Source organism: Ambystoma mexicanum, chromosome 8 (genome assembly GCF_040938575.1).
Source record: "Ambystoma mexicanum isolate Mex_15411 chromosome 8, UKY_AmexF1_1, whole genome shotgun sequence".
Lineage (NCBI taxonomy): Eukaryota > Metazoa > Chordata > Amphibia > Caudata > Ambystomatidae > Ambystoma > Ambystoma mexicanum.
The window spans coordinates 778,360,845-778,373,054 of NC_090929.1; the positions used below are offsets into that span (position 1 = coordinate 778,360,845).

At 46.6% G+C, this 12,210-nt stretch overlaps 1 protein-coding gene across 1 annotated transcript in view; it reads right to left on the reverse strand.

The window, feature by feature from the left end:
- HK1 (hexokinase 1) overlaps positions 1–6,053 on the reverse strand; it is a 1,159,884-nt gene extending 1,153,831 nt beyond the window's left edge. Inside the window, exon 1 of the mRNA XM_069610605.1 lies at positions 5,821–6,053. Coding sequence (XP_069466706.1) covers positions 5,821–5,883 — 63 coding nt within the window. The 5' untranslated portion in view covers positions 5,884–6,053. The remainder of the gene's footprint in view (positions 1–5,820) is intronic.
- Positions 6,054–12,210: the final 6,157 nt, after the last annotated feature.

Consider the following 12,210-nt stretch of genomic DNA (forward strand, 5'->3'; position numbering starts at 1 on the left):
TAAGAATGGACAATTAGTTCAAATCAACTGATTTTGGGGAACAGCAATGCCTATCCCTGAAGACAGTGGAATGTCCTGTGCAGTTGCATGCCCCTGCACCCGTGTGGAAAAAACGTCACGTGTACAGGAACTGCGCCATTCAGAATAAGGACCACATTGCAAATATATTGCAAAGAAGGATTACCAAGATTTTAAAGACATCACAACAAACAGCCCACTTATCCCCCACCCACCCATACATCTTAATCGGCACAGATACACTGAGCAGTCTTTCAGGATTGGATCGCAGCTGCCAGTCTGGCATTAGTGCTGAGGGAATCCAGAAATGCTGAACTTGCCAGTCAATTGGAACCCATATTTGGAGGATCTGCGAGTTCTCGCAAGATCAAGGGGCAGGCGGAAGTCTTGCCTAAACTCTTGAGCGAGTTCTGCAGACAGCCTCGAGTATGCAAACCTCTCTGAGGGGATGCATTGGCTGGGAATTTGATGTGTAAGTCGGTGGTAGTCATGTAGAGTTCTGTTATTTGATGTCTGTTGGGGGATCTAAAATTGGCATGAGTGGTTTTTAGTTGTTCTACGAAAAGTGGGTTTGAGCTTAGAAATTGATAATGTTAGAGTTGGAGGTGTACGGAAGGCCTGCTTGGCAATTTAGAGTGCCCATCTGATGCAGTGGTGGAGCCAGGGGGAGGAGCATGCCCCTGTCTCCCTCCTGGTGCCCAGTGCGCCTCCTAGCCTCCCACTGGCGCCCTATCATCCATCTACCTACCCCCCCTTGAATTCCCCCCACACCAATAGCTGCCTCCACTACTGATCGGATGTTTCAGTGGTGATGTCCCCGTGGGGGTGCTCCTTTCATGATGGTGGTGCACTTCGGCTAAGGTGCTTGGGCAAGACATCCTGAGGCCTCAAAGTGTGAGCTTGCATCTCTGGCAGTGGACAGTGCGCAAAGGCTGATCTTGATGAGAGTTCGGATTGGCCCCTCGGGCTTTCTGCCCATGGCCGGCCCGGAATCGTACATGGGGAGTGGGGCCGGTTTCTGGCCACGCCTGGGCAGGTTTGGAAAAAAATGTTTTACAAATGAATCTTTTTTTTCAATTTTTTGTTCTTCAAAAAGCCTTTCATCCTTCTTAGGTCGATAAATGAGTACCAACACATATTGTATGCATATTTGTTAGTGTATAACATATTATCATTTGGCCTTGGACGTCTGCTTGCATTCACAGTAATTTGACACCATGGATCTATACACACAGATATTAATGATACATATGGTGATCCATTCTTGTATGAAATGTATATCACATTAGTGAAAACATAACCATATTTTTCGTAGTGTACTTAGGCACAATGCTATTTGATGCCACTTCCTGTTTTGTCAAGGGGTGAAAGGTCATGTTTCGTCGCTTCACGGGATGTCACTTTGGGGTGGGGTCAAATGACATCACGTCTGGTGATGTCACAGAGGTCAAGGGTCGTGAGGCGAGGGGTGGGCCACTTTTTTGAGGCGAGGGGGGGCACTTTTTTTGGGTGACGGGCCTATTTCTTGTCCCAGTCCGACCCTGGTTGGGAATTAACAAGGGGGGTCCTGGGAGTCCCTCTGCCAGACATTAGTCCTGGTTGCGAGAGACTTACCCAGAGTCTTTAGCTCACTATCTTTCACAGAGAAGAAATATCCCAAACATATCAGTCTTTGTCCTGCCCTGGGGCAGTCCAGTACCGAAATGCTAGGCAATTCTCCTCTGAACAAGAGTACCAACAGAAACCCCAGACACGTGTTTCGGTCTGGTTGGACCTCATCAGTAGGGTGGATCTGTGCCTCTCTAAGAATAGTGAGGTTGGGGACACGGGAATGAGGGGGAAACACGGGAGCACGCCACGCAGCAGTGACTTCCAATACAAATTTGGTCGCGAATAATTAATGAGGAGAGCTGTGCACAGTCTTGACGGGTTGCTGCAAAGAACTATTTATGCTTCATGGTTGTAGTGTGATATCTAGGAGACACGTGCGCTAATTTACAGTGGAGTCCAGGAGGACATTACAGTGGGGCACTGACTGCACTGGGCATCAACGGCCAAACAGCAGCAATCTCACAGTGGTGCATTGATGTATTGCAGCACCAGGGCAGAACGCAATGGGCCTCAATCAGATGGCGCCTCTAGGAGCAAGAGGGGCGATTTGTGGTGCAATGTTGTAGTTGGTGATGGTTGGGGTGCCGGGCCTTGTTAAGGTCTGTTGAAAGGGATCGTTTGTGCGTGATTAATGGTTAAATCGGATTAGTAAAATTGTTTACTTTGCAACTTAATGGTGTTAGAATGTCATGAATTTACAGTTATATGTGAACGTGTTTTGCTTCGATGTTACCGGGGGCACAAGGTAAAGCAGGCGCGACCCGTCGTTTACTCCGCAAACTGAGCACAGGCCGCAGGAATGTGGCAAGTCCAGAATGACGGAAAGAACTGTGGCCTCGAGACGGGCAAGCTCGGGTTACACTGCGGGGCAAAGCAACGTGAAGCGCTATCACTCACTCCTACTGTACAAAGTACTCATCAGAGCATTAAGTTGCCACTGATATTCAAATAACATTGCCATGAGCCCACATACTAGGTTTATTATACGTGGTGCCTTGGTTACAAACAAACGTTTGATTACGATAATTTCACACCTCAAATGCAAGATGCTTTTATTCAGAACGCGTGGTGGCAGGAAGGAGGTGCTTCCTTGGCTCTTGCATAAATCATTGGCAGGTCCTCGAAATGTAATTCTGATGTGACCCTAGTAACGCCCAGTCGTTATTCAGCATATGAGCTCCCCATGTATCTGGCATGTAGGGAATATAACATCGCCCATGGGTATTTCCCATACGATTCTTTAGTAAATCGTCGGGTTTCCAGTTTCTCTGACATTCAGGGGCAAAACATGACTCATTATTGTAGTTACTCGGCCTAGTATGGCAACAAAAAAATAATTGATGCGTAGATTGCCCTGCGCATGCTCCGGGAGCAGGGGTTACGGTGACAAAAGCCGACCTCTACAGATGACCTTTCCGACTCCCCTTCACGGACCCTGCTTTGTGTTATGCTTCGTGTCACCACCCTCCTGCCCGCATGTGTTTACATCGCGCGTGACCTACAACATATGCCGTACCCCTCCACGGACGACAACGCCCCAAAACTGTTGAGTGATTATTGATCGGCACTGCCAATTTTCTACAGATAAAAAAAAAGCTTCTTTGGGTGGAAACCCGAGCTTCTTTGTGCTCGCTGGGCGATGGGATCGATTGCCAACTTGGATGACAAAGTGCCCAACAGAGAAGCAAACGCTTCTGATTCCTGATTTGAAAGAGCTGCGCTTCAATGACAGGGTGGGTGGTTCGCCAGCTAAAAGGGCAGCCACCTTGAGGCGTGGGGTAGCCCTCGCAACCCTCGGCGGGGATTTCGGCGTGAAAGCCGCGTGCGTGGGGAATGCCAAGCACTGGACACTCCTCGGTTGCCTCAAAGCCACGGAGTGAAGGAAAGTGACCTTTCTGCGGTCACCTCGACGGTGCCCTGCTGCAAGAAAGCACTTATGAAAAGAGGTGGCACAACCAGAGGATGATGGTGTATACCAACAGAATATGACGTAGAGGTACACACAGCTACTGTTAAATCGGGCTAGCGATGGCCCGTATACTTTATTCTGTACACTGCCCGGGTGCACAAAGCACAGCACCCTGAGAGCTGTCAGGGTCGAGTGTGCTCATTACAAATAACTCAAAGAAATACAAACAACCCAACACATACAATGGAACACCGTACATACATAACATGCACAACCCAAGGTACATTACTCTAGTGCATTTCTCTTTATTCAAAATGATACATGGTTTCAAAAAAATTCTACTAAAAAGTGAAATACATATAGTGTAAAAGCAGCAAAGGGCGACCATGCAACGTGTTTCGACATTGCCCTATCAACGAGTATTCGTGCCCTGGGAAAGCTGGCCAATGGCGTATTGTAGTTCAGTGCCATGCCACTCTGCACAAGTGATCTATAATGCATAAGCAGTGACACTGGCGTGTACGGAGCCAATCTAGCGCGGCGCACAGACACTGAAACAGCTACTTGCTTATAAAGATGCATCTTACAATTCAACGGTGAAAACACTCGTGTAACTTGGTCCACACAGTTGATCTCTGAAAAACATCCAGAGGATACCATTTAAAGGTTAGGTATCAAAGGATTGTATTAGACCTGATACATTTTAAATAATTTAAATGAATTTTATTAAATAGATGTGTTCTTAAAAGTTTTTTTCCTGCTATGTAAATTGTTGCCGTAAGTGCAGATTAAGTCATGATTTGACTCATATATTTAAAATGTATCAGGTCTAATACAATCCTTTGATACCTAACCTTTAAATTGTATCCTCTGGATGTTTTTCCGAGATCAATTGTTATATTAATGCCCTAACCCGGAGTGTGGGGTCCCCTGTGTCTTTCAGAAAACACTTGGTCCACACAGAACATGCTAAATGAATAAACGCAACATATGGGGGACACGTCGTCATTGATCAGTAGTCGTGTTGCTCCTACATTCCAATGAAAAGGGCAAGTGTATCCCTTTGCAGATGTGACATGCCAAAGCCAAAGCATGGCCCACTCGATATGAACAGGTTGCCTCTGGCAATCGTGGATACGTAAGTGCAGCGCCGCTGCGAGTGACCGGGCCGCACACGTTCCCTGCGGGATAGAGCAATAACAGGCAGCCCGCGATAACCAAGTAACCTTCGCACAGGCGCGAGCGAGGCCTAGCGTGGCGTTGGGGCGAGGACACGGAACCGTCTAATTACATTCTGCTTTTGAGGTACTAAGTCGAGCTTGAATGTTTGATTAGTGGAAGTGCAAACACGGTGCATTCATCAATGGTTCTTACTAGCAGATGCTGCTGGGGCACAATTAACCGTACATAATAGCTGTGCACATCTGTGCCTGTGTGTCCGCAGTCGGCCCGTGGACCGTTGCCTCGGACTGCCAGGCGCACGTTTGCGGCGGCATTGCATTGCATTTCATGGAATTGCCTGCATTGCACACCAGAAACGGTTACACCGACAGAGGCCTTCGCTTCCTTCTAGCAGACCTAGCAACCCCCAACCCCAGTATATACCGACGAAGGAATAAATAGTAGAGGAAATAGGGGGTGGTAAGGCCGACACATAATATGTCACGCATGTGCATGCACACTGTGCTGCGATGTTAGTAGGGATCTGGTAATATTCTAACCAGCCTACATTTCTCGCTGGAAGGTAAAGGTGAAGATTTTAGTGAAATGCTGACACAGAAGAAGCGAGACGAAAACTCTGGCCCCGGGTTTCATTTCATCATTAGGTACAGGGTAGGCACAGCTGCGAGGTCGCCTTAGCAACCCGGATCAGCTGAGTGATTTCCATATGTGTGCATTGGAAGCTTACGCTTTCCGAAGATTGTAAGTCCATGTTTGTTGTGTCAGGGTGGCGGACGCAGTGACTCTTGTGGGCGTTGGTAGCGGCTACAGTTCCGCGAAGGGCCTACAGGGGAGAGCGCCCGCTGACAGCAACGGAAGGGCACCCGCATCTCAAGGACACTGCAGAACAGCACACGGTGCGGGCAGACCGTGGGCGTTTTATGCGCCTGGGCGCAGGCCCGTGCAGACCGAAACATCCCTGTGACATACACACTGGCTCGTAATCATACAATACAGTCGGGCGCCTGCATCCGATGCCACCGACGATTACACATTAAAATAAACATTATCCATTTCAAATAGTGGACTTTACGAAATACAAAACGTGGGCTCCGGCTCACCTTTTTGACCTGATCATCCTTTAATTCTGTGAAGTAGTAGGCCAAGAGCTGAGCGGCGATCATCTTGCCCGATTAAGTGGAGCAACTGATGGGGGTTGCAAGAGAGGGGTTAATAAGGCATGCAAACGGACAAAGGATGGCTAGTCTCCAGAGATGCACCCAGACAGAGCAACGTCCCTTCCCCAAATACAGCGAGCGTCTGACTCCTTTCTCATCCAACAGACAGATGCAATGGCTTGTTTCGATCGGAGCTGCTGACAGCGTGAAGCCAGCCCACTTCCTACTTAGGGATTGGCTGTGCAGGACATTATGGGCGGGGCAGAAGGAGCAGGGCGGGGCTGGCACTACAGAGAGCCTCAATTCTTGTACTCTCTAACACTGAAAAGCTGGGCCGTGCAGAGCTGGAGGGAGAGCTTTAGCAGTGTAGTTATGCACCGAAGACTACGCGTCTGGTTTCCGGTGCAGGGAGCAGGTGTGAAAAGAGATCTGTTGGCAGTGGGTGGTACTCGGAGGAGGGTCTCAGTGTAGGGAGGGCTGTTGCTCAAACACCTTCTGATGCAGAAGGGGGTGGACTCCGGGAATGGCAAAGCAAGAGAGAGACCTGCGAGTTTTAAAGGCGGGGGCCACTGAGCTCGGAAGTGGCCCATAATACCGATGGGGGCTCGGTGCCCCTTGCGAGATATCAGGCACGTTTTGCACGCGCGCTGCATTTGTCATGCACCCAGAGTAAGTGGGTGTGTCACTTCCTTAGGTCTCTGCAAGCCTTAGCGAGAGTCATGGCTGATGGAGGCATTCGGTGGGGCTCGATGGAGCAGACACCGGCACGTTCTCTTCTCTGAGTGAAACTGCAATTCTACCATCTTGACACTAAAACAACGATAATAGAAAAATAGAAGGCCGCGCAATAGACTGGCCACATGAACAAATGAAGAAGAAGACACGGCGCGGGGATAACGGAGTGCGCCCGCTCTAAACACTGAGAAACGGCTCGCCTTTTAATTCGGGAAGCTAATGGTGAGATGCAGACACTCAGCGCTTTCCTTTCCCACTCTTGGTCTGAGATGCGAAATGCGATGCTCTGACTAAAGCAGATGCTCTCAAACAGGGGGTTTGTCCTTGAGTCCTCCTCAGTGCTTCCGGCAGCAGGGCATTCTTCCTTCCCCCGTCAGCCCTGTGGCGCCCCACCCCCACCCCTGAACGCCTACTCGCGCGTTCGTTGTTGCTAGGTGGGGGACAATTGGGCTCCAAAAGAAGTTTATATGACAAAATGGCTATTTAGTTGAGCCATGTGTCTATTGCTTGGAAAACTCCACATTGTTCAAGCCAACATTAAAAGTGACAATTTCTTCTCCTTGCGAATCGCCTTATTGCAAAACAAAAACAAACACATCTAATTACCACCCACAATCCCATCTTTTGTAATGATTGGAATATCCCGTGGTTGCAGTTTCCAATTTTTGGTGACAAAACAACCAACGGTGGCTTTTATTGAGAAAAAACCCAGCCACGACACCATCAGGCTATTTGTATATAATCCAGTTTACAGCAATTTTACACTTGCAACAAAAACACACTTCTGCCATTTTTAAATGTGCCACAACATTTCCGAAATTCTGCTAAAAAAAGAGGTCAAACGTATTTTATCCATGTGAAATGTATTATAATTAATCAGATAGACAAATCCATGGCAATTTCTGATAACCAAAGCCCGCACACATCACTTCTAAGAATGAATTGCCATTGTGAGAGATGGTTGCCAGTTTAGAGTCACAAAAATAACGTTAGAAAGGGATTTTGTAAATTCATTAACTGCCGATAACTGATTAAATTAAGCATACATGCGGTCAAATGTACCTATTTCTGCCGCACTCTTTCCTTTTCCTTGGCACAACATTTAGAAATCAACGCAACTATATCATGGGGTTCTGTTACAACAGAACTGGCACAGGAAATCAACACAAGGCTACGAGAATGGATGCCAGGAATACATGTTGAAAACCAGGAAAATCTGGCAACAAGTAAAAGAAGGAAAGAAGTCGGTTAGCAGGAAAAAAGATTTAGTGCAGCACAAATAGCTAAGCACACAGCAGTGTAAAGGACACACCACCTGTGGGATCACATATGTAGAGAAAAGTCCTGCAACACACAGACATGTATCTATGCGCACTATACAAACCACCAGCGGAATCCCCAGATTACGATCATTCAGTACCACCATAGTATCAGTGTTTCCCCTTGGCTTTGAAGGCCAGAGTTCTTGATAAGTGGGGAGCTTAATGCACAAAGCTCTAGCGAAGTAGACTTCACCCCAACAGAAGGAGAGGAACACATATCAGAGGACTGCAATATCTGCCCAAATCCTGATTCAAAACAATGACTATCACCATAAATCTAACAAATATGGAAAACAGGCTTACATATTTTCAAAACACAAGGCCTGCTCGTCTTAAATGACAAAACAAGAGGGGTGTGTTAAGACGGATTTCTGAACTCTGACCTGGTGGGCAGAGGTTCAGAAGGCCAGCCTAGTTTCTTGGAACAGAGTAACCTTCTGGACAAGCCAGACCAATCAAGGTAGCTTGGCGGCAGTCAAGACTAGGTCGCAGGAGGGGTGAGGGTGACGGAAAGACCTCAATGAACACACAGAGTAAAGGACACTTACAAATCACTCCCAGTCAGGTGTATATATATTAAAAATACAAATACATTTATTTCAAGTCCTTTGACTTTCAACACGCAAATCAAATCACAGTAATACCATTAAGCCAACACAATCCTATCTAAATACATACATACAAGATCAATGGGGTCTAAAGGGTTAATCACGAAATGGGTCCACAACATAAAAGGAGATGGAAACAGGCAGTGCCTAACCTCAACAAGGGTCTAAGGCATCTGTCTCTTGAAAAAGTCCATATTGTAACGTTTTATATTGGGCAACCGTGGGGCTGCTAGGCTAGGTCAAGGATTTTTTAATATGTGTTTTTTTAACCTTGTCACATGTCTGTTTTTTTCTTTTCTTTGTTCTTTTTCTTTCAACTTTTGGATGTATTTTAGTGAGGAATTGGATAAAGAAGGAACGCAACGACTATATATAAACACAGAAGTATCAGGCTATGGAAGAACTCATGGATCAATTTCAAGTTGTCTTTCCATTGACCATTTATATCCATTGCTGTTCCTATATTGCATAACCATTTCCGTCCTGTCCTGAGGAAGACGACTGTCAAGCCATCTCTCTCTTTTTCAAAAGAGACAGATGCCTTAGACACTTGTTGAGGTCGTTGAAACTACCTACTTTGTGATACCAGTGTGGCACATGAGAATGGTGGAAGTCACACTAGGTACCCGTGGTTGACTGCTTTGGTCGAAATAGTGACAAGGCTGCAATTTTTGCACTTTCTTTTATTCCTAATTAAGGGAATAGTTGCAGCCATTCTGAGAATTGACTTTTGGACTTGCATGCAGTTTGAGACTGGGGCTAGCATTGGGACCCTAACAAGGTATTCTTTCCTTTTTTTCAGTTTCTGTGCCTCCCCTTTTCTTGTCTCTCCCCCCGTCTGACTTGTTCTGACTTTCCTGTAAGACTGTTTCTTTCCTTCTACTTTGTGGGGGACGATTGCACTTTATACTTAACCTTGCCTTGAAGGGAGCTCATTTGGCTGACATGCACTTTATCTGTACATATTCCATATTTATTGTCTGTTTTTATGCTGTTTTTATTATGGATTCAGCACCATGTCCCATGTGTAATGTGATTTGATATGTGAATAATAAAGACTTTTTGATTTTATATAATCCTTGACCTGGCCTATCCCCTCATTGTGCTCTCACATTGATGGTTACTTATCTTGCTTGATTCTCCCAGCACTTTTGCACCCGCGTTACCCCCACTTCCGTGTTTACTTGTTTAGTTACTCCCCTGGGTTTACGCGGTAGGGGAACGCCTATCCTTGATCAAATACAGATGATTTTCGAGCCATAATAACCAAGCTGAACAAATCACGAGGTCCTGGACCAAACGGCTATGTAATGCTATCATAAAGCGAAACCCCGACACCACGGCAGTCATATGCTCACAACTATTCACAATTATTGAAGAACAAAAACAAATACCATCAACATGGCAATCAGCATTGCTAATCCCAATCTTCAAACATGGTGACCGAAAATTCCTGACTGACTACCGGCCCATCGCTTTACTGGACCCACTAGACAAGATTTTTGCAACCCTTCTTTTGAAACAGTAAACATCATGGATCAAAAACACGCTCAGATTCGATACTAGACAAAATTCTGGCACTAACATCAACCTGATCATACTGAACCTGATCAAACAAGAATCGATCAGGAACAAATGGCCAGTATATGCTACCTTCATCGATCTTCATCTCACTTTTGACAAGGTTGACCGAGCAAAGTTATGGGAAAAACTCACCCGCTGGAATTTCCCAGCGGAGATTCTAAATCCAATCAAACAACTCTACTCGAACACCACCGTAAAAATAAGACTCGAAAGATGGAACAGCCTCAGCACCTCTTCTTACGAGAAACAGCTTGAAACAGGGTTGCCCACTCACCGCAACCTTATTTAACCTGTACACGTCCGATATTGCAGAAGAAGACCGCTTCACAACAGCTAATCCCCCAAACTGAATGGCACACCGATTCCCCACATGTCATACGCAGATGACATAGTGATACTGGACAGAATGCCCATCGGCCTTCAAAGAAACCTCAATAAAATACATTATATGATAGATAACAATTTACAAATCAACACAAGCAAAACAAAAACTATGAACTTGTCCAAGATCCCTATGTCAAAAACAAAAGCGAGGGAATTCTGCATCGACGGAGAAAAATTGAAGCATGAAAAAGAGATTAAATATCTAGGAGTTTGGATTGGCCACTCTGAAACTAAGACACATTGGACAAATCATCTCAAAACAAAAGCGCGATCTATGTCGACAAGGGCAATGTACTGTTAGGGAGAATTCTCCTTCTAGGGCTAATTTCCCTCACCTAGTGAGTCCGCCAGCAGCTTTGCTGGATTTCTGGAGTTTATTTTTTCCACCGGGTAAGAGTGTACATCTTTGTTCCACTCTTATGTGTTTTGGCCTATGTGTTGTTACTCATTGTGTGATCTTGGGCACTGGAGCACACCACTCCAAGTGCCCCTGTTCTTGTATGGGTTACACCGCACCTTTAGTGTAGTAACCCAGGGTTGTCTTTAAGACTTCCCCCCTGACTACATTTCGCTGGGGCTGACTACTGTCCCCCAGAGAAAGGTAAAGTTGCCATTTACTTTACATAGTCATTTTTACCACAGTCCCAGTACACCCCATCTTACATGGAGTACTGAAAAGGGCTAATCTGTATCCCTTTTCTGTCTGTACCTCCCTGAGCATTGTTTCGCTGTTTTAACATTTAGACTTGGGTATCTACCCTAACTTTTCTACCGCGATTATATTAGATAAACGTGGTACTGTTCTTGGCTATTATATTAGCCTCGAACATAAACCCGCTTGACCAAATAGTCTTTCTTTTGGCTCCGGTTGGGTTTATTCGCCATTTTTTTTTTGTTAAAGTCCTTCTTGTGTTTTACTTTGCGCGGCAAACTAGTCTTTTTGGCAGTCTTCTGCAGAGAAGCCCTCCTCAAGGCGCCTGGGTGTCTAGGTGGGCTGAATGTGAGGGAGGGGTGTAGTCACCCCCGGCACAGGGTATCCTTGGAAACCCAAGTTGCACTTTGCCATGATTGGCTGAGGTGGTTGTCCCGGCTGGACAACCCCCCCCACTGCGTGATTGACAGCCAGGCTGTGTGAATGGGGGTTTTGCGCATAAAAGGCAGGTCTCTTGGCCTAGAAGTCAGAGTCTCCTCTGGAACTACAAGGAACTGAAGAGAAGCGGAGAGAACGACGGCTGCTGCAACTACCCTGTCCCGGTGAAGCCCCGCTGCAGTCCTGAGCTATCTACCCTTCGACGACCAAGAGAAGATCCAGCCCGGAGTCATCTTCCCTGGAGCCTGGTGGGGATAACCAGCTCATCTTCTTCAGCCAGAGATCTCCGCCGTGGTCGAAATCGCTGCACACTGCTGTAGTGGTCCGGATAGCCACCTGCTGGGCCTCTCATGTTTTTAAGGAGCACACCTTTTCGTTGTTGCTGCTGCCGGCTTCATCCCTGTGTGGTGCAGACCCCCTTCAGACGTCCTCCTTCACAACGAAGCTCCAGGAATCGTGGGTCTGCAGGAAACCAACAGGAACAACTGCCAGGGCTCCAGCTGCATCGTGGAAATAAGGTACTGTGTTCTACTCGGGGAAACTGGGTGAACCGCTTTTCTTCATCTCCAAGGCTCATCCTTGTCTTCCCTCCTTCTTATAACTTTTGCTT